Here is a 25,618-nt window from a genome sequence, read left to right as displayed (position 1 = left end):
TCCAAAATACATGATATATTTTGCTCTCACTAAAAACTTGTTGAGCAATGATTCTATATACTACACTGAATTTAGTATTAAGAATAATTGACAAGTTTGAGATGATACAGTGTTATTGGGAATATAATCCAGGTGAAAGAGGTTAAACAATCATATGCTACGAAATCAGGTATTAATTTTTCCCATTCTTTCATTCAGAAACCATATTGCGCCTCTTCTGTACACTGGAGAGGGTAATAGCAATTTAAGGGGTATAAGGCATGGCCCTGCACATCAAAAGGAACCTGAACCGTCTTGGAGGTTCAGGGAGAGTCTTTTTCTTAGTGGAAAAAAGGAGTCTTTTAAAGCTCAGAAGAAAAAGCGGAACAATCAAAGTAAGCTGAATATGAAGGAGGTAGAGACATAATCAGAACTTGGAATATAAAGATAAGAATTTTGATTTTTAAAAAATGACTCCAAAATGATGAATCATTTCATCTTACTAGAGGCATAAGAAACAGTAAAACTGCAGCATATAGCAGAAAGAAACATTAGATTTCCCTGAGGGTTGTTCACTATTTCTTGTATTGTCCTCTTTCAACTACAGGTATTTGGTTGAACAAAATTAAGTATGGCAATATATCAGAAGCCTGATGCTTCTGGTCAATATAATAGCTTTTAAAAATTAAATTATTATGATTGTATAGCCAAAACATGGGTGTTATTTACTTTCTGCCATGATAGTGGAGAGCCTCAGCTCTGAAGCAATGTCATGCAGATTGAGGTGCATTTGTGTGTTTCAGGGAGAAGGGACATAGAAAAGAAAAATACCTGTGATCAGCCCAAGAGCACCAACACTTAGGAAGAAATCTAGAAAGAAATCTATGCTATAGATGATGTCCTCATAACTATAAATTTAGCCCAGTGCTCTCTTTGATTCTATTTACCTAAAACAGACAAGTATTGAATGTTGTAATCATGAGCTTCTGAAGGCATGCATCAAACCTATGTCTCAACAAAAGAGAACCTTAGGACCTGTGAGTAGGTTGCATAATTTGACATAATTGAGGCCAATAGTACAGAATAGAAGCAGTTGGATCTGGTTCTGTCTCAAGATTATGTGGAAGGATTTGATTAGGACATTGAAAAAAATGGTGTTCATTACTAAGAAAAAAGATAAGCTGACAAGCTTTATGCTACAGAAAAGAACCACTTAATACAACTACAACCCAAATGATATTGCTTGATTTTCAGGTGTATCCATTAACGACTAATAACATCAATAAGGAATGCACAGTGGGCCTCTGAGAAGGCAGACAAGCCAGCACATGAACAAAATTGTCAATGAAATTTCTGGCTGCTGAAGAATTCTGTAATAAACTCACTTGCTTCTGTGCCCACCTCTTCCCTAGGGAAGGAAGCTTAAGCAAAGGACTTTGTTGTTGTTGTTGTTTCACTTGACACTTGGGCACATTTCCATTCCTGTGCTGCTAACAGGTTTCCTCAGCAATGCCTTACGACATATGGTCCCTCTGCAGCATCCACAGCACTCCCTGAAAGTGCAGGGCATTCTCTGCAGGTTTAATTTATGGCAACAACATGGCCATAGGCAGGTACCACAGATCTGCATCACTGAGGATGATGTGAAACTCCAAAACTATGAGTAATCTGGGGCTTACGAGATAACGACATCTTTTTTTTTAGTGTTTTAAAGCAGCATAGAACTGAACATCCAGAAGAGAATAGCTAAGGACATGAAAAATACAGTGGCTGAGACAAAGGACCCGATTAGCAAAAAGATGATACATCAGAGGTTGACCATTGGGTATTCCCCTTAGTTCGACCTCCAGCCTCACCAGCTGTATATATATGGGTGCCTTACTCCTTGTCGGGATCCAAGTTCAGGTGAGGCACAATGACTGCACTTTGATCATGATCACAGCTTACCAAGTAGATAAAGTACTACATCTTTACCCATACTATCTCAACCAAATTTCTGCAGATCTCAGTTTGATGGAAATATGGAGGTCACACGGATATAAAATGAAATCATAGAAATGTATGCCTTGATACACAAAACTATGACAAATGTGAAGAATGTTATTCATGAGGGATCATAAGAATTGATATGAATCTCCTGATATACAAAACAGTGGGAAAGACCATAAGCACATTCAGAGGCTTCAAGATCCAAAATGTCTGTTTTAGCAGAATCATATCATGAACACAGACTTTCTGCTGTCCCCAAGGAATATTGTCAATGTGGGCCAGGTCCATTGAGGTCCATGAATTTTATGTTTGTGAACAGAGAGGCCAAAAAGAGTTACTGCATCTTTCTTGACATAATTTTAGTTTTCTTTTTAAAAAGCGTATGTTAAATCAATAGTTATTTATTGAGTAGTCTCTACCAGACCTATAGATACAAAAGTTAACAGTACACAATACACATGCAACATATAGTCTGTTGGGTAAAAGAGATCAAAAGCAAATAGCTGTATATGACCCAGTAAAAAATAAACATGTAATCAGGGCTTGATGTATAACAGAGAGTGGCAGGGCCTTCAGCTGAACAGTGATGTGCCATGCTCAATGAGATTGAGCTTTTTTAAAGTACCATGCTGGCCAAATAAAAACAAGACTGTGGGCTATATTCCGTATGACAGTGCTGGATAGGTACTGAGGGAGCTCAACTGGGAGCCAGGTTCTACAGAGCCCAGTGGGGAGCTCGTGGAGAAAGGACTGGATTTCCACATGGGGCTGGAGATACCCTGTCTTGCAGCAGGAACCCGGGAGGCAGCAGAAGCCACTTGGTGTGGCTAAGACAAGGTCGAAGAAGGGGAGTTGGGAGCTGTGGCTACACGTGTTATTTAACTCTAAGAGAAACAGAAGAAGTGGAAGAAGATGTTGACAACATGAGAGAGTGACTGGTAGAATTCTGTGTTCTAGAAACATCTTTCTAGCTGTTACGTAGAGCTGATTTTAAAAGGGCGGACAAGGAGACCATTTAGGAGGCTGCTAGGGTAATAGAGGCCAGATGTTTCTGCATGCTCATATTTTTTTTAATTAAAAAAAGGTATGCTTTTTCTTCTAAATGAATGGAAGAAGGAAGAATGGAGACAATCTTCTGTCTTTTTAAGGTTTTCTCAGTGCGTGAGAATAGCATGTGCCAGAATTTAGTTCTTTGGCTGTTCTGATGATAAATACCAGAGTTTTATTAGTCAGGAGTCTCCAAATGTGAAAGACATATTGAACTGATGAACTTTTACTCCCACTGTCATTTTAAAGAGATGGTATATATGCTGATGAATAAGACACCTCGTGACACTTTTTCTTCACACAAAAGATTTTTACTACCCTAGGAAAATGAAAACTTGCTTTTTCACAAGGACAGGAGGAAGAATGTGTGTTCAGTCAGAGAAGCAGGGGCTTGAAAAGTCACCTGCTACCTGTCTCAGGCCATCTCTACCCGGACTCTATTCTGAGCTGTGCCGAGTACCATCTGCATCCCCCAAAGGGCTCTTGGTGGGAAAGAAAGCCATGATTCCCTGTGAAGAGCCTGGCAGTTTCTCTCCTGCTTGTCCCAATGCCATTGATAGAGGATGGTCATATGGTCCTCAAAATATAATATATACCTTCCAAATGCCGTATGTGCCAAAAATTCAAAGACTTTTATGAGTAAATATTTATTTAAGAACCTCCTAAAAACTTGATAAGACACTACACAGCCATTACAATGAAGACTATGAATTGGCATGAAAAACAGAACACATTACAAGTCAAAAATTGAAAGTTCACCGTTGGTGGTATAGTGGTAAGCACAGCTGCCTTCAAAAAAAAAATGAAAGTTCAAAATTGTATCTATGATACAATGGACAGACCCAGTGTGTAGAAAAAGAAGACAGTAGGGACTGTGCAGTTAGGACTCGGAGTGAACTTAGTCTGGTCTCATGGAACAAGTTCTTGGAGCTTTAGCTTTCTGAAACATAAAATGTAATATTATCTAACTTCAAGTTGTTGTGAGAATTAGTGGCAATGATTGGAAAGCATTGAAGCAGTGTCTGGCAATGAGTGGGGCTAAAGCAAAACCATTATAGACTTTCAAACTCATTGTCTCTGTTTTCCAAATGTTCTGTGCAGTAGGTGGTGTTCACGGCATTTTTAGGTGACAAGAAGCACTTCCTGTTGAAGCTGCCTGCACTCCTCAAGCACTGACCCCAAGTTCTCTCTGCCTCTGGGCTAGCACCCAGCACAGGCCTGCCACAGACGGCATGGAACACAGATGCTGCTCAGAGAGTCCAGGGAGTGGGGGACTGAGAGACCAGTGGTCTGGGTCTTCATTTTGCCTCAGGTGTGTGCCCTTGGACAAGTCATCTAATGCTTCTGGGCTTCTGTTTCCTTATCTACAATCCAGGCATGTGGACTCAATATTTTCCAGTTCTTGGACATTTTATCTTTAAGCCAGACAGTTAAGGACAGATGGTTCAGGAGAATTTTTATTTATTCTAAACTAGAAAATTTTCAAAGGGGGAAGAATCCCAAAGGCCATCTAACCATTCATCTATCCTAGGGCAGCTCTGTCCCTCTACCATTCCAGGCAGATGTGTTCATTCTATTTTTAACTATCTCCAGGAAACTTTCTTCTAACTTCTCATCCTGAGTCCGCAACATTTCGTCTCAGGAATGTGAGAGCTTTGTGAAGAGCAGCATGAGCTTCCCTCCGCTTCAGACTGTTTTGCCAAGTCATCTCTCCAGTGTAGAAGTTGGAGATCAGAAATACTGTGAGGATATGCCAACAAAATCCACATGTCCAATCAATCACCAAGTTCTGCCAATTTATTTCCCATCCTCACCATTCTGTATCGACTAATGCAGGCCCACATTGTCATCCTTTGACAGGCTGACTTCAACAACCTCCAGCCATGACCCCCTAAAAATTACATTTTTTTCTTTATTTGTGGTGTGCCTATGAAGGTGCAGGCATCATCTTAAGCTTGAGGGATGTGGCTGTGAGCAAGATAAATATAGTTCCTGGCCTCACAGAGCTCACAGCCTAGAAGTAGAGATAGGAGGTGGAGGAGTGCGCAACTTAAAAACAAGGAGTTACAATCGATCATATCAAGGGGTCTGTGACACGGTGCAGGTGCTGGGGACAAGCATGGGCTTTGGAGCTGGACAGGCCTGGGTTCAAACCCTGGCTCCTCCATCAACCACTTCATGCCTTTGGCACTCTCCGTGGACTCAGTTTCTTCATCTGTAAAATGAGGACATGTTAGTGCCTGCCTTATGGGGTTCTTGTGAGGATGAGATGCCATGATATCTGTAGAATAGAGCCTGGCATATCATAATAACAGAATACAAATATTTTATTACATGGAGTGATCCAACTCTGAGAAAGATGCTTGTTGAAATCTCCCAGTGCTTCCCCAGGTTGCAGGATAAGGTGGCCTGTGAGATCTCCACCAAGTCTGCTTCTTGGGCACCAGGTCTGCCTTGAAATGTGCCTGAACTGCTTAAAATTTCCAGCTCACACCAGCCATTTGCTCATCTAAGATTCTGCTCTTGCAGGCACCTCTCTGCCTGGAAGGTCCTTTCCCTCTCCCCTGACTCAGTCCTGCTCATTCTTTATAATTCATCTCTGGTGTCACCCTTTCTAGAAAGCTTTCCCTGACCATCTTCCACCCTTCTGGCTTCCCCCCGCCTCAGCACCCACATTACCTGTGCAGAGCTCAGACCTCCACTAATTACACTGCTGTGTAACTACTGATGGCAGGTCTGCTTCCCAGCCATGAGTTCTGAGAGGAGGATGTAACTTTTTACTTGTGTTTGGATTCTCACTGCCTAGGACAGTACCTGGCACACAGCACACACCTAATAAATGTTCAGGGAGCAACTGAATGCAGATTCATACCAGAAACCTTCCACGATGCTTCCGAGTCACCTATACAGCATTTTGGGCAATACTGGTGCAATCACTTCACTTGGAAGTGGTTGATAAATGTTCCCAAATTTTATTCATTGAACACCATGTAAATGAGCTGTCATGTTCCTTCGCCTACAAAATTACTTGCCAATTACACTGAGATGATCCTGGTGTAATTGCCATGTAAACTGTATCCTGGCTGAGATAGCCCAAATCATCAATTTAACTTTACCCTCTCATCATATGGTACTTACCACATAATTAAATAAATGGTCAGCTACCACCACAATTATATATCTCCCCAACAAAATGAGGTGGTTACATTTGTCACTGATTTATTAGTTATGACAATATGCAACACACCACCACGTATACTATCAGAAGCTTCATAAAATGGAAAGCACTATGTGCTCTTGAGAAAGAGGTTCTAAGTTTATGATCAAAGAAATAAGCATTATAAAAACTTTGTTCTCTGTTTTTTTTTGTAAGGGCATTAAGATATGAAGACAAAAATCCTGTTCTTTCTGAAGAAATTTTTGCCCCTGAAATCTCAGATAATAAAAACATCTAGCATTTGAAAGTGAATTTAGCTCCTCAAACAAATTACAACTTCTTTCAAATAGTTGCATTTTTTTTGCAGAAGGTATATAAAGTATATATACTGGCATTATTAAGGCTGGCATTCATTTTTGATAGACTTGCTAATATCTAATGCAAGGATTAGAGAAGTTAGAGAGACCCTGAATATTGATGGTGCCTCTTAGTGACAAAATTTTCATGTTTTTCTGGATGCTGCCTCCACACCTGGCACAGGTAATCATATTGACTTCCTAGCACGGCCACATTAGGCCAAATAGATTCACAGAGGTTCTGTCTAAAGGGACCATTTGACTTCCAGAACACACTGCTTCTGAGGCCCTAATTGAAAAAAGAGGTCAGTGCTAGCCCAAATATCTCTCTACCCCCTGCAGTGGAATAATTGATGTGCAGCAGCCTCTACAGATGCGGAGTCACTAAGGTGATGGATGGATATAAGTATATTATTCACACGTACATCTGCTAATATACAGGTCCCAGTGCAAACACCAAGACCTAAGAATATTATGTGGATTTAGGACAATCCCTGAAGGACTCTAGTTCCATTAAAAATTTGTTTGGCAGCCTGGGGCAGATCTATCCCAACTCCCACATGCTTCATGCATTTGAGAGGGGGAACCAAACTGCTTTAGAAATAAATTTAATAAATTTTGTAATGTCAAGTCATTAACATCCTGTTTAGTCATATAGTCTTCATCTTTTGAAATGGTAACGTTAACCTGTGGAATTTTTTTTTTAACTTTCTAATGTCTGACTTAACATTTTTACTTTCCTTGTGTTTTCTGCCACAGGGGATGAATTACATCCTGAAAGCAGAAGAAAAATATCCTACTGTTTCTCTCTATAGGCATTTTTCTTGTCACAAATATACCAGACAATACCCAGAAAGTCTGTAACCAGGGTCCATTTTGATTTGGAAATTGTACAGGAAATTCCTGCAGACATTCATGGTTTATAATCTTAGTTATAATTTGCTGCTGTAATGGTTGTAACACTGCTTCTACAAAATGTTCGTTTATTCATCTGGCAGATTTGTTTAGTACTCATTAAGCATGTGCAGGGCAGGGTGTCAAAGGAGACACCAAAAAGACACAAGCCATCTCTCAAGTCAGAGGAGAATCATTCAGGCAGGGAAGCTAGGAAGAAATTCAACCTTTCTAGGGACACCTGAGCAACTCACACCTGTTCTCAGGTCTCCGACGGGCGTGCATGAACAAAGCATCTTCACAAACAACAGGCTTATGTGATCTTCACAACACCTTCAGGAGACATGACAGGCATTTTTCTGGCTAAAGATCTGTTTCAGGCCTGAAACTTTTATCTTAATATCATTGTTGCCAGGTAAATTGTTTCAAGATTCCAAAATTCCATGTGACACAGCAGATAAGCAAGATCTGCACACAGGTCTACACAAGGAGACAGATGGTGGGCGACACACCTTGGCTCAAGTGAATTAGGTCACCCACTGGCTCTCCACACACAGAGTCCTTCAGTCCATGCAGGAACCCTCGTAGTACAAGGCACTCTGCAAACTTTCTTTCAGCGTTTAGCATACCACCACCCTAAACAGCTCTGATGCTGGGAGGGATTGGGGGCAGGAGGAGAAGGGGATGACAAAGGATGAGATGGCTGGATGATATCACCAACTCGATGGATGTGAGTCTGAGTGAACTCTGGGAGTTGGTGATGGACAGGGAGGCCTGGCGTGCTGCGATTCATGAGGTCACAAAGAGTCGGACACGACTGAGCGACTGAACTGAACTGAACTGAACCCTAAACAGCAAGTGCTTAAATAAATCCAGTTATTCTCTGTCATTCTATTTTAAAATAGTCATCACATTTGAAAGAAAGAGAATAAAGTAATAAATCAGGAAAATGTATAAGTGACAGCAATTTTCAAAATGATGGGAACAAGAGTCCTTAAACTGAGTCAGGCAAAAAGTACATCCCCAGGTACTTTGAACAGTTCAAAGGGAAGACAAGACTATTTGTCTCCCAGATGCACAGAATTAGTTATATGAGCAAAAGGATGTGCCTCCTGTCCCCACGCATCAACCTCAAAATGCCTGCATGCTATAAATCCCCAACAGATCTTTCTTCCACAAGCTACCAAAGGAAGGAATTCAAGGTTGCAAGTTGAGTACCTCAAATCCCTCAAAGAGAAGTGATGCTGCTCCCTACTAAACTCTCAGCTACTTACCTTAAACTTTAAACTGACAGGAATCAAGGGGGACAAGCATATAGAACTTCAAAGCTCCTACAAGGCCACCAGCCCTGCTCCGTGAGGCTGAGCGGGGTGGCGGCCAGTCTCGCACAGCTCAGGCTTTTGAAGTCTGTCGACGGTCTCTTATTAACTGAAGCGTATGGGCATGTGGTAGCTGCTGGTCTTGTGAAGCTCAACTTTTTCGGGCCAGAGCTGCCTATCATCTTAGCAGAGGAGGGTAGGCAGGGAGAGGTGGGCACCAGGAAGTGGGAAATGGAAAGCCTGTCATCCCTTAGCTTCAGACAATGAAACGTGGAACACAGGTGGACATGCAAGGGCAAGCTAAAGAAAAATAGTTGAATGTGTTTTGGGAAATTTTCTGGCATGACTAAAAACTCGGTGAGAAGTATCATGTTTTTCTTATGATACAAATGAAAAATATGATTTAATTTAAAATGATATAACATAAAGATCTAACTATAAATGCTAAATGCATGAAAACATCTGTATTGAGATTTTGTTAGCCAGTCACATTATTAGTTCGATTCAAACTGCTTTTGTAAGTTCCTAGGGTAATGACACAATAAGGAATAAGGAAAAGTTTTCAGACCATTCTGCACCAATACAAAAGTACTGTCTGCAGGGTTTTGGTGAGTTTGTGCCCCCTTGAGGAAGACACTTCAAATTGCAGGGACCACTTCTAAAATGAACAAGGTTCTGGAAAGTGGGCTTAAAAACTACCCTTATAAACGCAAATTCAGAGCTACACACACAGAGATGGCCCTATTCACTTTTTAGGAACTGGAGCAAAAGCTTTTCTGAAAACATGGCAGAATCTCATTACATGGGACCCTGAGCTGCTGCTGTTGTTGCTGTCTGTCTATAGCAGCAACTCAGGTAGACTGCAACTTTGCTGTAGACAGACAACAATGGGACAAGGAGGAAACGCTCAGCTGTTGTTACAACAACATGAATGCTCATTGCAGTATTATTTGCCAAAGCATCAACAAAGAGGCAGCTTAAATAGCCATAATTATGGGAATGGTTAAGAAAAGTGTCGCAAATCCATACAAATAGTAAGGAGCAGCTAAAATGTGCAGTAGATTTTCATTTTCTGACAGAAGGACGTCTGAGATATATTAAGATACAAAAACAATCACTGAACAGTATGCACAATGGGCGAAAAATCTTTACAATGTATGCACTTTAGAAAGATATAGAATAAACTGTTTATGTTGGTTATCCAGAAAGTATAAGGCTTTCTACTTTTAATTTCATGGTCTTTATACAGTTTAAACTTTTCCAGTGAGTATAACTTAGTGTTTTCCTGTAACTAGAGTTCCATAATTCCAACAGCTGTATGAAAGACAGTTTCCTCCCCCCTTAAGCAAATGCCCCCAGTAATCGCTGAGTTCTAATAATGTCCCCTCTTTTGCATGTGAATACTTCTTGTAAAGTTCACATTCCCTGACTTCACAAACCCCTAGAATAACCCTGGAGCTTCAATCCCACCCCGTACACAGAGAAGCTTTCAGCCAGTTTCCAGACCCTTCAATACACTGAAGTCTTGGTCAGATTCTGTCTGCTGTGGGGCAGCAGGCCTTCCTGTGCTAATCCCAAGGGCATTGGTAGCATCCGGAGAGACTACAGAGGACAGACCAGATGTTGGTAATGAGACTTCTGACCAGACGACAGCATCAAAAAGTGAAGAGATATTTTTCTGCTGACATCTCTTTCTAATCCACCCCCTTTCTAATCTATCCCCTCTATTCTTATCCATCTGCTGCCTAACCCTGTCCACTTCCTCTCCATTTCTCTCATTGCTCAGACCTCATTTAACCCTCTCACTCAACAACAGCCTCCCTAATCTTAGGCTTGTTCCATCCATGACTAAGGAAGCAAAGTCTCTAGAACATACTGGCCTTTTCAGTACTGGAAACCAAACACGCTTTTGCCAGGGTTAGAGACCTTTTACATACTTATCAGTATGGCCTTCAGGCCTGACTAATCGTGGATTCCTCAAACTACTGAGATATCCATGTTCTTTTAGAACAGAACCCCCAAAACAGTTTCTTTTAAAAACATTTTCTATTCACATCAAAAAAAGGGACTCATTTCCTTAATATTCACAAAGCTCCCATAAATTCCAAAGCAAAAGGCCAATGACCTAGCAGAAAAGTACGTTACGAATATGAGCATATAGTTCTTAGAAAAGAAATACAAATGACTTCTAAAAATAAAAAGCGGTACTCAACACCACCTAAATACAAGAATAAAAACTAAAATACAATGAGATGACATTTATCAAAGGGACAAAGATCAACCGATCTGATAACATGGTCTAATAGTAAAGATGTGCAGAAACAGGCTTTCTCATGCATTGCTGAGTATAAACTGGCACTATCTCTGTCAAGGACAATTTGACAATACATGAAAAATTTAAATATATATAACCTTTGACCCAGAAGTTTCACATGAAAGGTATTTATTTTAAAGATAAGCCAATACTATGCAAGAGAATGAGTATTCAAGGATATTCACTGAAGTGCTGTTTATAATAGAAAAAGACTGCAGCAAACAACCTATGCTTTCATCAATAAACAACGGCATATTCACAAATGGAACACCGTGCAGCTATCTGAAAGGATGCAGCAGTTATATATTTACTGATTTTGAATTATTGCTAATATAAATTAAGAGAACAAAGCTAATTATACATATGCATTTGTTTTCAAATACCAGGAGTAACTCTGAAAGAATACAAAGAAAAAAGGAATAATGGTCACCTCAGGAAGAGAACCGGTAAAGGTGGTGGTGGCTGGGGGGCGTGGGGGTGCACATAGGTGGGAGGCATGCCCTTTTACTCCCTTCCTTTATTTACCTGTAGAATTCTGTGTTCTATCCATGCATTAGTTACTTTAAAAAAAAAAAAACCCACATTTAAAAAATCTGATACCAGAGTGCCATTCCAGCACATCCTTCAAATACTGTGTGTGTATGTGTTAGTCACTCAGTCATGGTACAACTTTTTGTGACTCCATGGACCGTAGCCTGTCAGGCTTCTCTGTCCAGAGAATTCTCCAGGCAAGAATACTGGAGTGAGTAGCCATTCCCTCTTCCAGGGGATCTTCCTGACCCAGGGATCAAACCCAGGTCTCCTGCATCTGCAGGCAGATTCTTTACCATCTGAGTTACCAGGGAAGACCCTCAAATGCTATACTCAAATTCATTTTCCACTATGCCCGTTGTTATTCTCTCACTTAATCCATGGACTTATCCAGTTAATTCATAGCAAGCTGAGACTTCCCCCATGGAATTTACAGTTGATTCTTGTCACTCTCCTGCTTTAAAATAAAATCAAACCTTCTATGAATCCCCATTACCCACAGAGAAAAGTTCAATCCACTCAAAGGGCATTCAATTTCTTTTACCATCCAGCCCTTACCTGCAAGACACAACATAGCCTCAGCCACACCAAATAGCTCACCCCACCTCCCTTACTTGCCCATAAAATTTCCTCCCACCTCCTCACCTCCCCTCTTTATCCAAGAAATCATATATGGTCTATGAGGTCTACATCAAATTACATCTCTGAGCCTTCCCTACCCTGAGGAAGAGCAATAAAACTTCACACTACGATCTAAACAGTACTTGGCTTATCTCACAAGAAGTTTACTGCTCAAAATTATATTACATTCATCATTTATGGGTCTATAGATGACTACATTTAATCTATGGTCATCTCCCTTAGATTACAAATCCCTGGAAGAAAGACGTGAAACTCATTCATCATGTATTCCTAACATGTAAATAACTGCCTGGCACACATAGGTGCTTAATATATATGGACTCATCATCATCACCTCCCCCCCACCATGTTTTCTCATTTATCAAACTGAATTAAGAATGTTGTTTCTCCAAGGCTTTTTCTATGTGGTTGGTTAATGTTTGCCCAACCTGACACAGCTCTGCCTGTGCAAATTTATCTCCCAAGTTTAAGCCATGCCTTTGGGTTTGGCTCTTTTTCCTAACTACTGTGCAGATGTCCGGTGTCAGTTTGACTTTGCCTTCTCCTACTGGATACTCTGGCTACAGGTTTAAAAAACAAAAGAACCAATTTCTGCTTTGTTTTCCTGCAATTGGCTGCATATGATGTGGTGCCATTTGGTGAGTTAGGCATGGATAAACACTATTGAGGAAATGAAAGTTGTCTTTTCAGCAAATGGACATGGACTGTAATCTCTGAGGAAAAAATTGCTGTCCTGCTCTCCTACTTTGCTTCTCAGCAGTCTAACTGAAGATAATAAAAATCCTTTTGAAGGGAAAAACTATTTATGATGCTTCTACGTAAATGTAGTTTTGGGTGACTTTTGCTTCTTTAGACAATAAAAATGGTGATAAGAGAAATGACCTAAGTGTCTACCATCAGGTGAATGGATAAACAAATTGTATTGTATCTACACAAAGGAATACTATTCAGCAATAAAAATGGACAATTAAAACATACAAAATCAAAGTAAGTATGCTGGGTGATCTCTTCAAGAAAATTAGAGATACCAAGGGAACACTTCATGCAAAGATGGGCTTGATAAAGGACAGAAATGGTATGGACCTAACAGAAGCAGAAGATATGAAGAAGAGGTGGCAAGAATACACAGAAGAACTGTACAAAAAGGATCTTCACTACTCAGATAATCACAATGGTGTGATCACTCACCTAGAGTCAGACATCCTGGAATGTGAAGTCAAGTGGGCCTTAGAAAGCATCACTACGAACAAAGCTAGTAGAGGTGATGGCATTCCAGTTGAGCTATTTCAAATCCTGAAAGATGATGCTCTGAAAGTGCTGCACTCAATATGCCAACAAATTTGGAAAAGACAGCAGTGGCCACAGGACTGGGAAAGGTCAATTTTCATTCCAATCCCAAAGAAAGGCACTGCCAAAGAATGCTCCAACTACTGCACAATTGCACTCATCTCACACACTAGTAAAGTAATGCTCAAAATTCTCCAAGCCAGGCTTTAGCAATACATGAACCGTGAACGTCCAGATGTTCAAGCTAGCTTTAGAAAAGGCAGAGGAACCAGAGATCAAATTGCCAACATCCGCTGGATCATGGAAAAAGCAAGAGAGTTCCAGAAAAACAGCTATGTCTGCTTTATTGACTATGCCAAAGCCTTTGACTGTGTAGATCACAATAAACTGTGGAAAATTCTGAAAGAGATGGGAATACCAGACCACCTGACCTGCCTCTTGAGAAATCTGTATGCAGGTCAGGAAGCAACAGTTAGAACTGGACATGCAACAACAGACTGGTTCCAAATAGGAAAAGGTGTACATCAAGGCTGTATATCGTCACCCTGTTTATTTAACTTGTATGCAGAGTACATCATGAGAAACGCTGGGCTGGAAGAAGCACAAGCTGGAATCAAGATTGCTGGGAGAAATATCAATAACCTCAGATATGCAGATGACACCACCCTTATGGCATAAAGTGAAGAGGAACTATAAAGCTTCTTGATGAAAGTGAAAGAGGAGAGTGAAAAAGTTGGCTTAAAGCTCAACATTCAGAAAACGAAGATCATGGCAACCAGTCCCATCACTTCATGGGAAATAGATGGAGAAACAATGGAAACAGTGTCAGACTTAATTTTGGGGGGCTCCAAAATCACTGCAGATGGTGACTGAAGCCGTGAAATTAAAAGACACTTACTCCTTGGAAGGAAAGTTATGACCAACCTAGATAGCATATTCAAAAGCAGAGACATTACTTTGCCTACAAAGGTCTGTCTAGTCAAGGCTATGTTTTTTCCAGTAGTCATGAATGGATGTGAGTGTTGGACTGTGAAGAAAGCTGAGCGCCGAAGAATTGATGCTTTTGAACTGTGGTGCTGGAGAAGATTCTTGAGAGTCCTTTGGACTGCAAGAAGATCCAACCAGTCCATTCTAAAGGAGATCAGTCCTGGGTGTTCATTGGAAGGACTGATGCTGAAGCTGCAACTCCAATACTTTGGCCACCTCATGCAAAGAGTTGACTCATTAGAAAAGACCCTGAAATTGGGAGGGATTGGGGGCAGGAGGAGAAGGGGACAACAGAAGATGATATGGCTGGATGGCATCATCGACTCGATGCACATAACTTTGGGTAAACTCCGGGAGTTGGTAATGGACAGGGAGGTTTGGTGTGCTGCGATTCATGAGGTCGCAAAGAGTCGGACACGACTGAGCGATTGAACTGAACTGACTGATGCTGGGTGAAAGAAACCAGACCAAAAAAGGAAAAAAAAAAAAAGAGAGAGAGAGAGAACATATAGCTTGAGTGCACTTATGCAAAATTCTAGAAAGTACAAACTAAACTAAAGGCTCATGACTACTTAGGGATGAAGAAAATCTGAGAGGGCAGGGAGGGAGCAATTACAAAGGGGCAGGAGGAAGCTTTTGGAAGTGATAGATATGCTGCCTGTCTTGATTGTAGTGACAGTTTCATGGGTGTATACATTTGTCAATTTGTCAAAACTTGTAAAATGTTTGAATATATGCAATTTAGTATGTCAAAATTATACCTCAATGAAGCTGTTTAAAAAAATGGACAGAGGTGAAGAAGGAGGAAGCAGGATGCAGCATGCTTGGGGCTGGTGCATGGGGATGACCCAGAGAGATGTTATGGGGAGGGAGGGGGGAGGAGGGTTCATGTTTGGGAACGCATGTAAGAATTAAAGATTTTAAAATTAAAAAAAAAATAAAAATAAATAAATAAAAAAAATAAAACAGTAAAAAAAAAAAAAGTAGTGTTTAAAGAGGGTCATCCAATGTGCTCAATATTTGCAAAATACCTTTCCAGACTGACATTTTCCTGAAAATGTCACTTTCTAAAAAGACATGAATTGTATTTTTGAAGGAGCAGCCAGGTTGCAAGCAGATGATTAATTATCATGGAAAATCATTGATGTATCATTGCAATTTCACAGTATTTCTTACAGTTAGAATAAAGCTCCTTCATATCTCTCATAAAGGTATTGTAAAGCTTTAATTGATTTGTGTTGGTAAAAACCCTTGGTTACTGTCATGGAAAATAATTGAATTAAGTATCAAAATATAAATGTACAACTTTTTTATTGTTTATTTGCTTTTCTTTATAATAAATGTTGCAGGGTGCCAACTATTCTATCACATTATTAAATCAGGAAAGACATGTGACCCAGAGGCTTTCACATCCATTGGTTTAACATTAAATTATAGACTCTACAGAGAATGTTCATCATGTAGCTAACTCCACATACTAGATACTCTTGAAAATACCTCTTGCCCACTCATTAAGAAGCAGCAAAGACTTATACAGGGTGAACTAAGAAATATAAATCTCTAGGCTTAGTTGTACACTTTCCTTATGGAAAGGTAGATTTTTTTCACCTACTTTTGAGAAGAATAACAATGTTAACTCAGCACTATAGTAAAAAAAGTATAATAAAAAATATAAATGACAATATTGCTCAGGAGCTATGTAGATGGACATTGTGCTCAGAGAGACAGAGTAACGCAGAGTTTGCATTAAAGATGTTTAAATGACAGGCTGTATCTAGATTAACTAACACAGCATGCAGTAAAACGGTGACTCAGTAACTGTCTTTTAGCATCACTCAGTGGCAATCCATACACACTAGGTCTTCAGTAACTGTTAAAACAAAATTACTCCTAATTTCAGTTCCTAAGATTGTGATTTAACAACAGTGAACAAATCTGAGATTATAGTCCCTCACTATTTGCAAAGCAGAGGTAATGAAGATGTTCCTATGTTATCTCTTGAAACTAATACAGACACGGTAGTGGAGAAAATTCATTCAAAAAAGTGTTGATCATCAGGTGGAAACAAGGTTATTCTTTAAGAGATAGACAAGACATTTTAAGAAGAGCTGTTTGCTGTGGACCTAATGTAGAATCCATAGCAAAGAGAATAATAGTTTCTATATTTTAGGCGGGAATGTCATTATGAAGCCGGTACTGGATACCTGCAATTCATTATGGTCTGTAAAGAGCTCTGCAATTTACAAGACCAGAATCCAGTGGACACAGGCCACATGTGGCAATTTAAATTCAAATGTAAATTCATTAGAATTAACAATTCATTTCCTCAGTTACTCTAGCCACATTTCAAGTGCTCAGTAGATAGGTGTGGTTAGTGGCTCCCACAATGGACGTTCAATATTGAATATTCCATCATCACAGAAAGTTCTAGTGGATGGTGTTGGGCTAGAATGAGACAGAGGCCAACACAGGGGAGCTAAGTGAATAATTCTGCAATATGGATTTGAGAAGAGGAGTACATATTGCTTTAAAAAAGGGTCAGGTCATTCAGCTCCCAAAGAGAGGAGAGACCTTGGTTCATATTTTCCTTGCCTGGCTTTCAATAAATAACCTAGAGTTAAAGTGCCCTTTATGTCCTCATGCCCTCTGGGACCTCAAAAACGAAATTTGTGTTTTCCATAAAATATTAAATCAAGAGAAATTAAGACAGCACATTTAATGTGAAATAAAGTTCATATACTCCTGTTTAAACACAGATTAGAATTTCTGTCAGAACAATGCCAGTGAAAAGTTGACATCCTAATTAATACAATTTACATTATAAAGCAGTGAATATCTTTATCTTGCTATTATGAAATGCCCTCTTTTAAAAAAAAATCAAGGCTCTACTCAACAGGGATTTGAATACTAAGGGTAGTATTCAAAAGCCCATGTACAAGAGAGGCAGTTAGGGTCAGTGGCATTTTTACACATCAACCCAGCTCTCTAAAAATGGAAACAATATACTCAGCCTCTACCACACAGTTTTGTGAGTTTTAAAAAAAATCATCCACGGGATATTTACATGTAGCAATAGGATTTTGAGGCTGTTCTTCCTGCTTTTCTTGCAATGATATAAATCACACTGCAAAACACAAACACTGAAGAACTAAAAAACATCCCTGTTCTCTCTCCCCTCTTCCTCCCTTTTCTCTCCTTTCTCTCTCTCCTCCATGCACTTAATATCACAGAGAGCGGTTCCAGAACCCTGTGAACTCACATATATGCAGGACTCCCACGCAATGTTTATTCAATCCAAATTCTGAGTGTGTGAGAGGGGCAGAGAATCAGCCCCACAGCTGGGTACCCAAGAATTCGTGTTCATTGCCTTTGTCAATTTTATGCTATCGGTGAAAGGAATAAAGATGAGATCCTGAAAGCTTGAATTTTCATTTCCTCTGACAATGTGCTTTTTCTTCATGCTTTATCACACTCCACTACTTGGTTTCCACCCCTTCATAATTGATATCGGCCATTTGAAGCATTCAGTAAAAACCTCATGAGGTTCATCAAATGTCCCCCAGTCTATAATTCTTGCTCCTAACATATTCAGAAGCATATTCATCCAAGTGTTTTCTACTTTCTCTCCATGGCTTTCCTTGTGCACAGGGACAAGAGTAATGACAGTTGTATTAATTATATGCTGAAAAACCCACATAGCAGCAAAAATGATGGAGATCATCATTTTAAATATTTTATTAAAATAACCCAGTGTAGAACAGATAAAGTAGACCCTCTTGATAATGAGAGGTTCATTAATTTTATAAGAATTCTAGAAAGCTTAGAATGGTCATCAAAATGACCTTTCATTTATTTTTTTAAGAAGAAGAAAAACTTCAGTCATCACTTTAAGAGAGCAAGGGTCTAGTGAAATTTTCTAAGATATTTTTAAAAATAATTACCTTTTTGGGAAAAGTTTTTAAAAAACAGCTTTAAATATGGAGAATTTAGATTTCATAGTATTACTTGAAATGCCTGTAAATTTTCAGCTTCTGTAATTTACCCCATTAAAACTTGGTTTATTAGCATATAATGACTTCTGATAAGTAAAATCTACATTCTCCATAAACAAACAAGGACCACATTAAAATTCTTCCCGAACTAACATTAAGAGCAACATAGTCTTGTTTACCAAGTGTGTCTCCAGGTACAGTTTTAGGCCATCCGTCTCTGCTTTAGGAGGTGTCCAATTTTCAGTGGTTTCCATGGCTTCGTTTAACCATTGAATAAATTCATCCAGTTTGTTTACAAACCCCTTGTGACAGAGAAGGGGGGGAAAGAACAAGAAAAGCATGTTAATAGGTTATTTTTTAAAGCCAATCTTAAAAATTCCATACCTCATCAATGGTAAAACTGATACCACTGCAGCCCCATCCTATGTCCACACTGTACAACAAAATTCCCACCATTCCTGCCACTGAAATCTATTAAAATGGAAAGAAACTGTTCATGATACCACTCTGGTTTTTTCCCTAGGAAAGATTTTGCCTTTTTTTTTTTTTTTTTTGAGGAATTTAGACTGGACTGCAGAATGGGTATCTGACAAGAGCCCCCTCACCAAAAAATCAGGTCAAGTCTGCTAGGAACCCAGCTTTGGGGGATAAAGTAAAGATGGCGTTCTTTACTGAGAAGCCCAAGGAGTTGAGGTGCCTTAACTGAAAGAGAAATCTATTTTTAAATCACATAAGTGTTTAAAGGGACTTGGATTAGTTCTACTGACAGCTCAAATGTCTGTGATTGAGTCTGGGTTCTAAGAAACTAAAAAAGGTACAGGACCAAGGAACAAATGTAAACGCCTAACTCTGGGTGTGTCTTGGACATAAAAAAAAAAAAAAATTTCTCGGCTAAGAAGCACAATTCACAATAACTTTGCAAATTTTCAAATAGTGGTTACAAAAATTTATTGGCCATTTAAAAGAACACATCTGTGGAAACGGAAAATGTTTTGAAAAAATGAAAGCCCGGCTCTGAATCTTAAGGGAAGGAATAGGGCTGGCCACCGGCTTGCCATGGCTAGGTAAACAGCACCACCTGGAGGTCGAAAGGAGGAAGGACAGGCTTCTGTATTTGAACTCACTGAGATGGCTTGGGATGCTAGTTCTCTATTGAACTTAACCTGTTCCTCAGTTACCTTTTGATTATCTTTGATTAATATTTTAATACTTAACTGGTGAGTTAACTTGCAATAAAAATCTAAGCACTCCTCATTATCAGGGGGGATTTTAGCTTTCCACCTTCACTCCTACTCATGTGTAGCCATAAGAATATAAACAGAAATTATGAAGGCAAGTGATACTAAAGTCCATCTGATTTCTGAGACTTTTGTCACCTGCTATTTCTCCACCTCTCTGAGCCTGTTTCTCTGTGGTGTGTCAACCAGTGTTCTGTGAAGTGGATAGATCTATTCTTGTATCATGAGAGGATACTCTTAGAGAAACCAAATAGGCTCCACTCTGTACACTGAGCTATGTGACGTGCAGGAGAATTCACATTTGGATGCAGAAAAACGAATATTTGATGTTCATCTTCAGAAGCTCTGCTAGAGTCTTCATGGTGTGAATGAAGGAAAATGAGGCTGACATAAGTAATAACATGAGAAAATGAGGAAAAAATGCAAAATTTTACTTATTTTGTAATATAAATCAAATCCTAGTAAAATAGATACTGGTCTTTCATTCATTCTTTTTAAACTTCTGTGTATTTATTTCTGTTTGCACTGGGTCTTCATTGCTGCTGCACAAGCTTTCTCTAGTTGTGGCCAGAAGGGGCTACTCTCTGGTTGTAGGGCATGAACTTCTCGTCTCAGTGGCTTCTCTTCTTACAGAGCATGGGCTCTAGAGTGAGGGCTCAGGAGCTGCGAAGCACGGGCTTAGTTGCTCCACGGCACGTGGGATCTTCCTGGACTAGGGATTGAACGTGTATCCCCTACACTGGCTGGAGGATTCTTAAGCACTGAACCACCAGGGAAGTCCGTTATTCATTCTTTTAACAAATATTTATTAAGCAGCTGCTTTGTGTGAAGCACACTGCTGGACAGTACTGGGAACAAAAAGATAAATATCAGTGAAGTAAAAATATCAGCAGAACATAAAGCATGTCTAAGCACTGGCTTACTGAGTTCTGGTCATTTCAATCAGTAAAAAAAGTTAAACCATCAATAGACTTGAGACATGTACCTGAACTTTTTTGTGAAACTTATTCTGCCTGTATCAGAATTCTGTCTGTACCTAAGTTTGTTTCTGTTCTTAGTATTTGACCTGCCTGTTTCTCTAATACTCTGAGTTTATGCATATTTACCTGGAGAGTCAAAGATGACTATAAAAATCAGATTTTCTTCATAACACAATTCAATGCTGCGCTATACAAAAAGCACATTTTACACACGTTCGCCTCACCGCTACAGACTGAGTTACAAGCCTTTGAAAGGCCACATTTTAGTTTTCCTCAAACTCCTGAATTTCATCTATTCCATTTGTCTCTCTTGTCATTTTCTACCACCACTTACCTTATTGTTCCTTTTTGCCCCTTCTTCCGTTATCTTTCTCTGCCTCTCTGCCAAGCACCCCAGGGCACACTGAGAGTGACCCAGGCCACAGGCACCAGTCCTCCTGGGCCACCCCCTTAACTGTCTCCTTATGGGTGTATTCCTTGCTATATTCATATCTGATACATGTTCTGAGAGTCTGATAACTGAAGCCAAGCCAGGATTCCACCTGCAGAAGAAACCTTGGTCATCCAACTTGGGAGAAAATGGAACAGCCATTAGCCTATTCTCACCAGTTAACAGCGCACTTCCCACTTTCAAATCATCTGCTGGAGTAATCAAATTATTTACATTTTGAAAGTTCCTTAATGAGATGCTTTTAAAGAATCTTACTTTGAAACTTTCTAATGCATAAATTTTTTTAAAGGCTAAGAAGCACAGGTAAAGTATATAAAAATGTACACTTACAAGTTTGTGTAAAATAATTTGTTAAAGCCCTCAGTTAACATACATTCGAAGATTATATTTGCAAGGAAAATAAAAGGTTGAGTCTTGCAAACAGCTACACTTATGACAGGTTAAAAATACCCATTATTAATCCTCCTACACTATTGCTGGGTAAACAGGTACAGCCACTATGGAAAACAGTGTCGAGTTTCCCTTTGAAAGCTAAAAATAGAGCTACCATATGATCCAGCAATCCCACTCCCAGGCATATATCCATGAAAAAAGAAAACTCTAATTTGAAAAGATGCATGTACCCCAATGTTCATAGCAGCACTATTTACAATAGCCAAGACATGGAAGCAATCTAAGTATCCACTGACAGATGAATAGATAAAGAAGTGGTGTGGTGTATATATATGGAATACCTCTCAGCCACAAAAAGTATGGCATATTGTCATTTGCAGCAACATGGATGAACCTAGAGATTATCACAGTAAGTAAGGTAAACCAGACAAAGAAATAGTATATAATATCACTTACACATGAAATCTAAAAAATAGCACAAATGAGTCTATTTACAAAACAGAAACAGATTCACAGACATAGGAAGCTAATTTATGGTCACCAAAGAGAAAAGTGATGGGGGGAGATAAAGTGGGGAAAGGAGGGAGAAATTAGGAGTACAGGATTAAAAAATGTATGCTATCACATATAAGATAGATAAACAATAAGGATTTTCTGTATAGCACAAGGAACTATATTCAACATCCTATAATACCCTATAATGAAAAATATTCTGGAAAAATATATATCTGAATCACTTTGTTGTAAACCTAGAACTAACACAATATGGTAAACCAACTATATTCCAATTTTATAAAGAATACTCACTATCTCTTTTATTTTCCTGTCTATTTCTCTTCTGTGACAAACCTAGTCTGATTTACTAGAAACTGTGGGGGTGATTACTGTTGCTCTAGGACAGAAACAGAGCTTTCCTTGCGGCGGACAGGGGACCGGGAAACAGCAACGCAGTAGAGAATAAGACATGGTCCCCCTGCCTTGTGTTGTTAAAGGTCTAGGGGTAATTTTTTTTAATAGAATTACATGATTTTTAGAACAAATTGAAATTGAAAACTATTTCAGTAGAAGGGGAAAGGAGTATAAAATAGGAAGCAGATATTTGTATTGTCAACACAAATCTGTGAAGTGGTGCTGATTATGGTCATTTTACAGATGAGGAAACTGAGGGTCAAAGAAAGTGGGTGCCTAGCCTAGAGGCAGAGCTGGAATCTGAATCCACATCCCATTCCAGAGTCTGTTCCTCTCATGGGGCCACAGCGCCCTCTAGAAACAGTGCTCTGAGAGACATATTACCAAACCCAGATGGAGAAGAAACATTTGTTCCCACTCTCACATTCTTAGCACTGAGATTAAAACTCTCAAAAAAGTCCCTCCCCTTCACATTCAGTATTTTCTATTAATTTTTCTGAAAGAGGATCTCTGATGAGAGCAGGGACTTTAAAAAATCTTTTTTTTTTTTAAGCAAGCAAAAATCACCATAAATTTTATTTTTATAGAAAATTTAAACCAAAATTTTATTTCTAATTTATAGAAAATTTAAACCAAAATTTTAAGGCAGCACATGCTTAAGCAAGCCCATCCTATCAGTGCCTCAATTACAGATGAGTTTGACTCAGTTCAATCAGAGAGGAGATAGCTCCTAGTCCTCAGGAGGTAGTTTAACCAGTGAGCTGAGCTGCTAATGTCCTCTTGGTGTTTACTGTTTGGATATGTGTGAACATGTGTTCATCCAGAGAAGGATGCACATTTCTTGGTGGACACAGAAATCAAGTGTGTTGTCTGACCTAGCCCAGATCAGGTTAACTGCCTTCAGAGAGGGACATGCTGAAGAGCATCAGAAAGTGAACTATTTTCATTGTATTTTTGAAACTAGAAAAGGTCAGCCTCTGCTGTTAAAACTTTTTAAACCATTCAAAACCATTTACCCCTTTCTTAGTGTTCCAAGATTAAAGGATTCCATGAATGACCTTATCTGAACAATGCTAGCTGAAACAATAAGTAACCCTCATATAGCACTCACTAAGCCTGGCATGCTACAGTCCATGGGTTGCAAAGGGTTGGACACGGCTTGGCTTCTGAACAACAAACATGCCCGGACGATTTAAAAGCAATATACAATAGATCATCAAGCCAGACTTTAAAATATATTTTCTCTTGAAATCTTCACATAAGCCCTGAATGAATGTCCCCATTCCTATCTTATCAATGCAGAAACTGAATTTCAGAGGCACCAAGTAGGGTCATAAAGACCCTGTGAGGTGGGTACTATTGTCGCCCCCATTTTACAAATGAGAAGACTGAGGCCCTGAGAAGTAAGGAGACATGCCCAATGCCATGTGGCTAGAAGGTGGTGGACTCAGCACCTGAATCCAGAGAGCCCAGCTGGCACCATGTGAAATCATGAAAGGCCAGCTGATCTAACGATTTGCCTAAGTCCCTGGCAGAAATTAGAACTTGAAAAACATTTAAATGAGGATTAATCATGATGACAGGAGAAGGTATATTAAAAGGCGGGGGGAGGAGGAACATGCTTATCATGAACCAGTGCAGATAATATTAAGAGAACAGCTGTTAAAACCAGACAAACTGAACTTGATTCCAGGCTCCATCCATCTCTTACTAATAGTATAAACTAAACGAGCTACATGGTGCCTCTGAAATTCAGTTTCTTCATTGGTAAGGTAGGAATGGGGATATCCATTAGGGGTTTATGTGAAGATTTCAAGAGAAATATATATTTTAAAGTCTGGCTTGATAAACAATTTTTAAAAACCATTTCTAATGAACAGGTTCCAATTTGATCTTTTATGTCATCCACTCAAAACATTTTGATTATTCACTAAGCATACAGCATTTTGCTGGGTGTCACAGGGAAGATGGAGAGAAAAGTCCCCCCACAGTCATAATATGAGAGGAGGCACCAACTGCTCTGGCCATGCAGAGGGGGTCATAACTTGGCTCAGGTCATCACATGAGGTGATGTGGGGGGGGCAGCATCTGAATCTGCAGGTGAGCAAAGACTTCCCTACTTCTTGTTCCACCTGCAGGTCCTGAAGGGATCGTGCTTCTCTATTTAAACAGCACACACTTTAAGGATAATCTGGCTTCATTTTTCAAACCAGGACAAATGCTTTGGAGCCAGTCTTTACCAATTACCACTGGAGCAATTACCAGTGAGTAATTGCAATCCTCTTACTTTACCCAAAAGGAAGCTTTATTTAGGTTCTGGCAGCTGGTGAAATTAGAACCCCACTTAAAAGCAAAATTATGCATTGAGCTTTAATATGTGTATCTACCAACGTATGGGACTTCCCTGGTAGCTCAAGCTGGTAAAGAATCCTCCTAAAATGCAGGAGGGAAGATCCCCTGGAGAAAGGATAGGCTACCCAGTATTCTTGGGCTTCCCTGGGGCTCAGACTGTAAAGAATCCGCCCACAATGCGGGAGACCTGACTTTGATCCCTGGTTGGGAAGATCCCCTGGAGGAGGGTATAGCAACCCACTCCAGTATTCTTGCCTGGAGAATCCTCGTGGACAGAGAAGCCTGGAGGGCTAAAGTCCATGGAGTCGCAAGGAGTCGGACACAACTGAGTGACTAAGCACAGCACCAAGATATGGGCTTCCCAGGTGGCACTAGTGGTAAGAACCCACCTGCCAATGCAGGAGACATAAGAGATGCAGGTTTGATCTTCCTGGATCAGGAAGATCCCCTGGAGGAGGGCATGGCAACCCACCCCAGCATTCTTGCCTGGAGAATCCCATGGACAGAAGAGCCTGACAGTCTACAGTCCATAGGGTCACAAAGAGTCGGACACAACTGAAGTAACTTCACACACACGCTATCAACATATATATTTAGCCTTCCATTTTTACTTATATACCTAATTCTTATATGAAATGACTAATATAGCTTTTTTACACAATAGCTTTCAAATGCAATTCACCTTTCCCAACGACATATCTGTGTATATAATATGCTACCAAGACACGGAGGCTCAAGATCAAATGAAAGGGAATTAAAAGTGATACTTTGAACTCTACCAACTTACACATTTACCCACAT

The 25,618-nt window shown here is 39.7% G+C and overlaps 1 protein-coding gene across 3 annotated transcripts in view; it reads right to left on the bottom strand.

Annotated features, from left to right (window-relative positions):
• AKAP6 (A-kinase anchoring protein 6) overlaps positions 1–25,618 on the bottom strand; it is a 501,319-nt gene that overhangs the window by 238,069 nt on the left and 237,632 nt on the right. For all 3 annotated transcript variants that reach the window (XM_042235676.2, XM_060401786.1, XM_060401787.1), the window contains one exon: positions 18,674–18,796. In XM_042235676.2, the coding sequence (XP_042091610.1) occupies positions 18,674–18,796 (123 nt within the window). The remainder of the gene's footprint in view (positions 1–18,673; positions 18,797–25,618) is intronic.

The sequence above is a fragment of the Ovis aries genome, chromosome 18, assembly GCF_016772045.2.
Source record: "Ovis aries strain OAR_USU_Benz2616 breed Rambouillet chromosome 18, ARS-UI_Ramb_v3.0, whole genome shotgun sequence".
Lineage (NCBI taxonomy): Eukaryota > Metazoa > Chordata > Mammalia > Artiodactyla > Bovidae > Ovis > Ovis aries.
The sequence above is the reverse complement of the archived record's forward strand: the minus strand, read 5'-3'. Positions and strand labels throughout refer to the sequence as shown.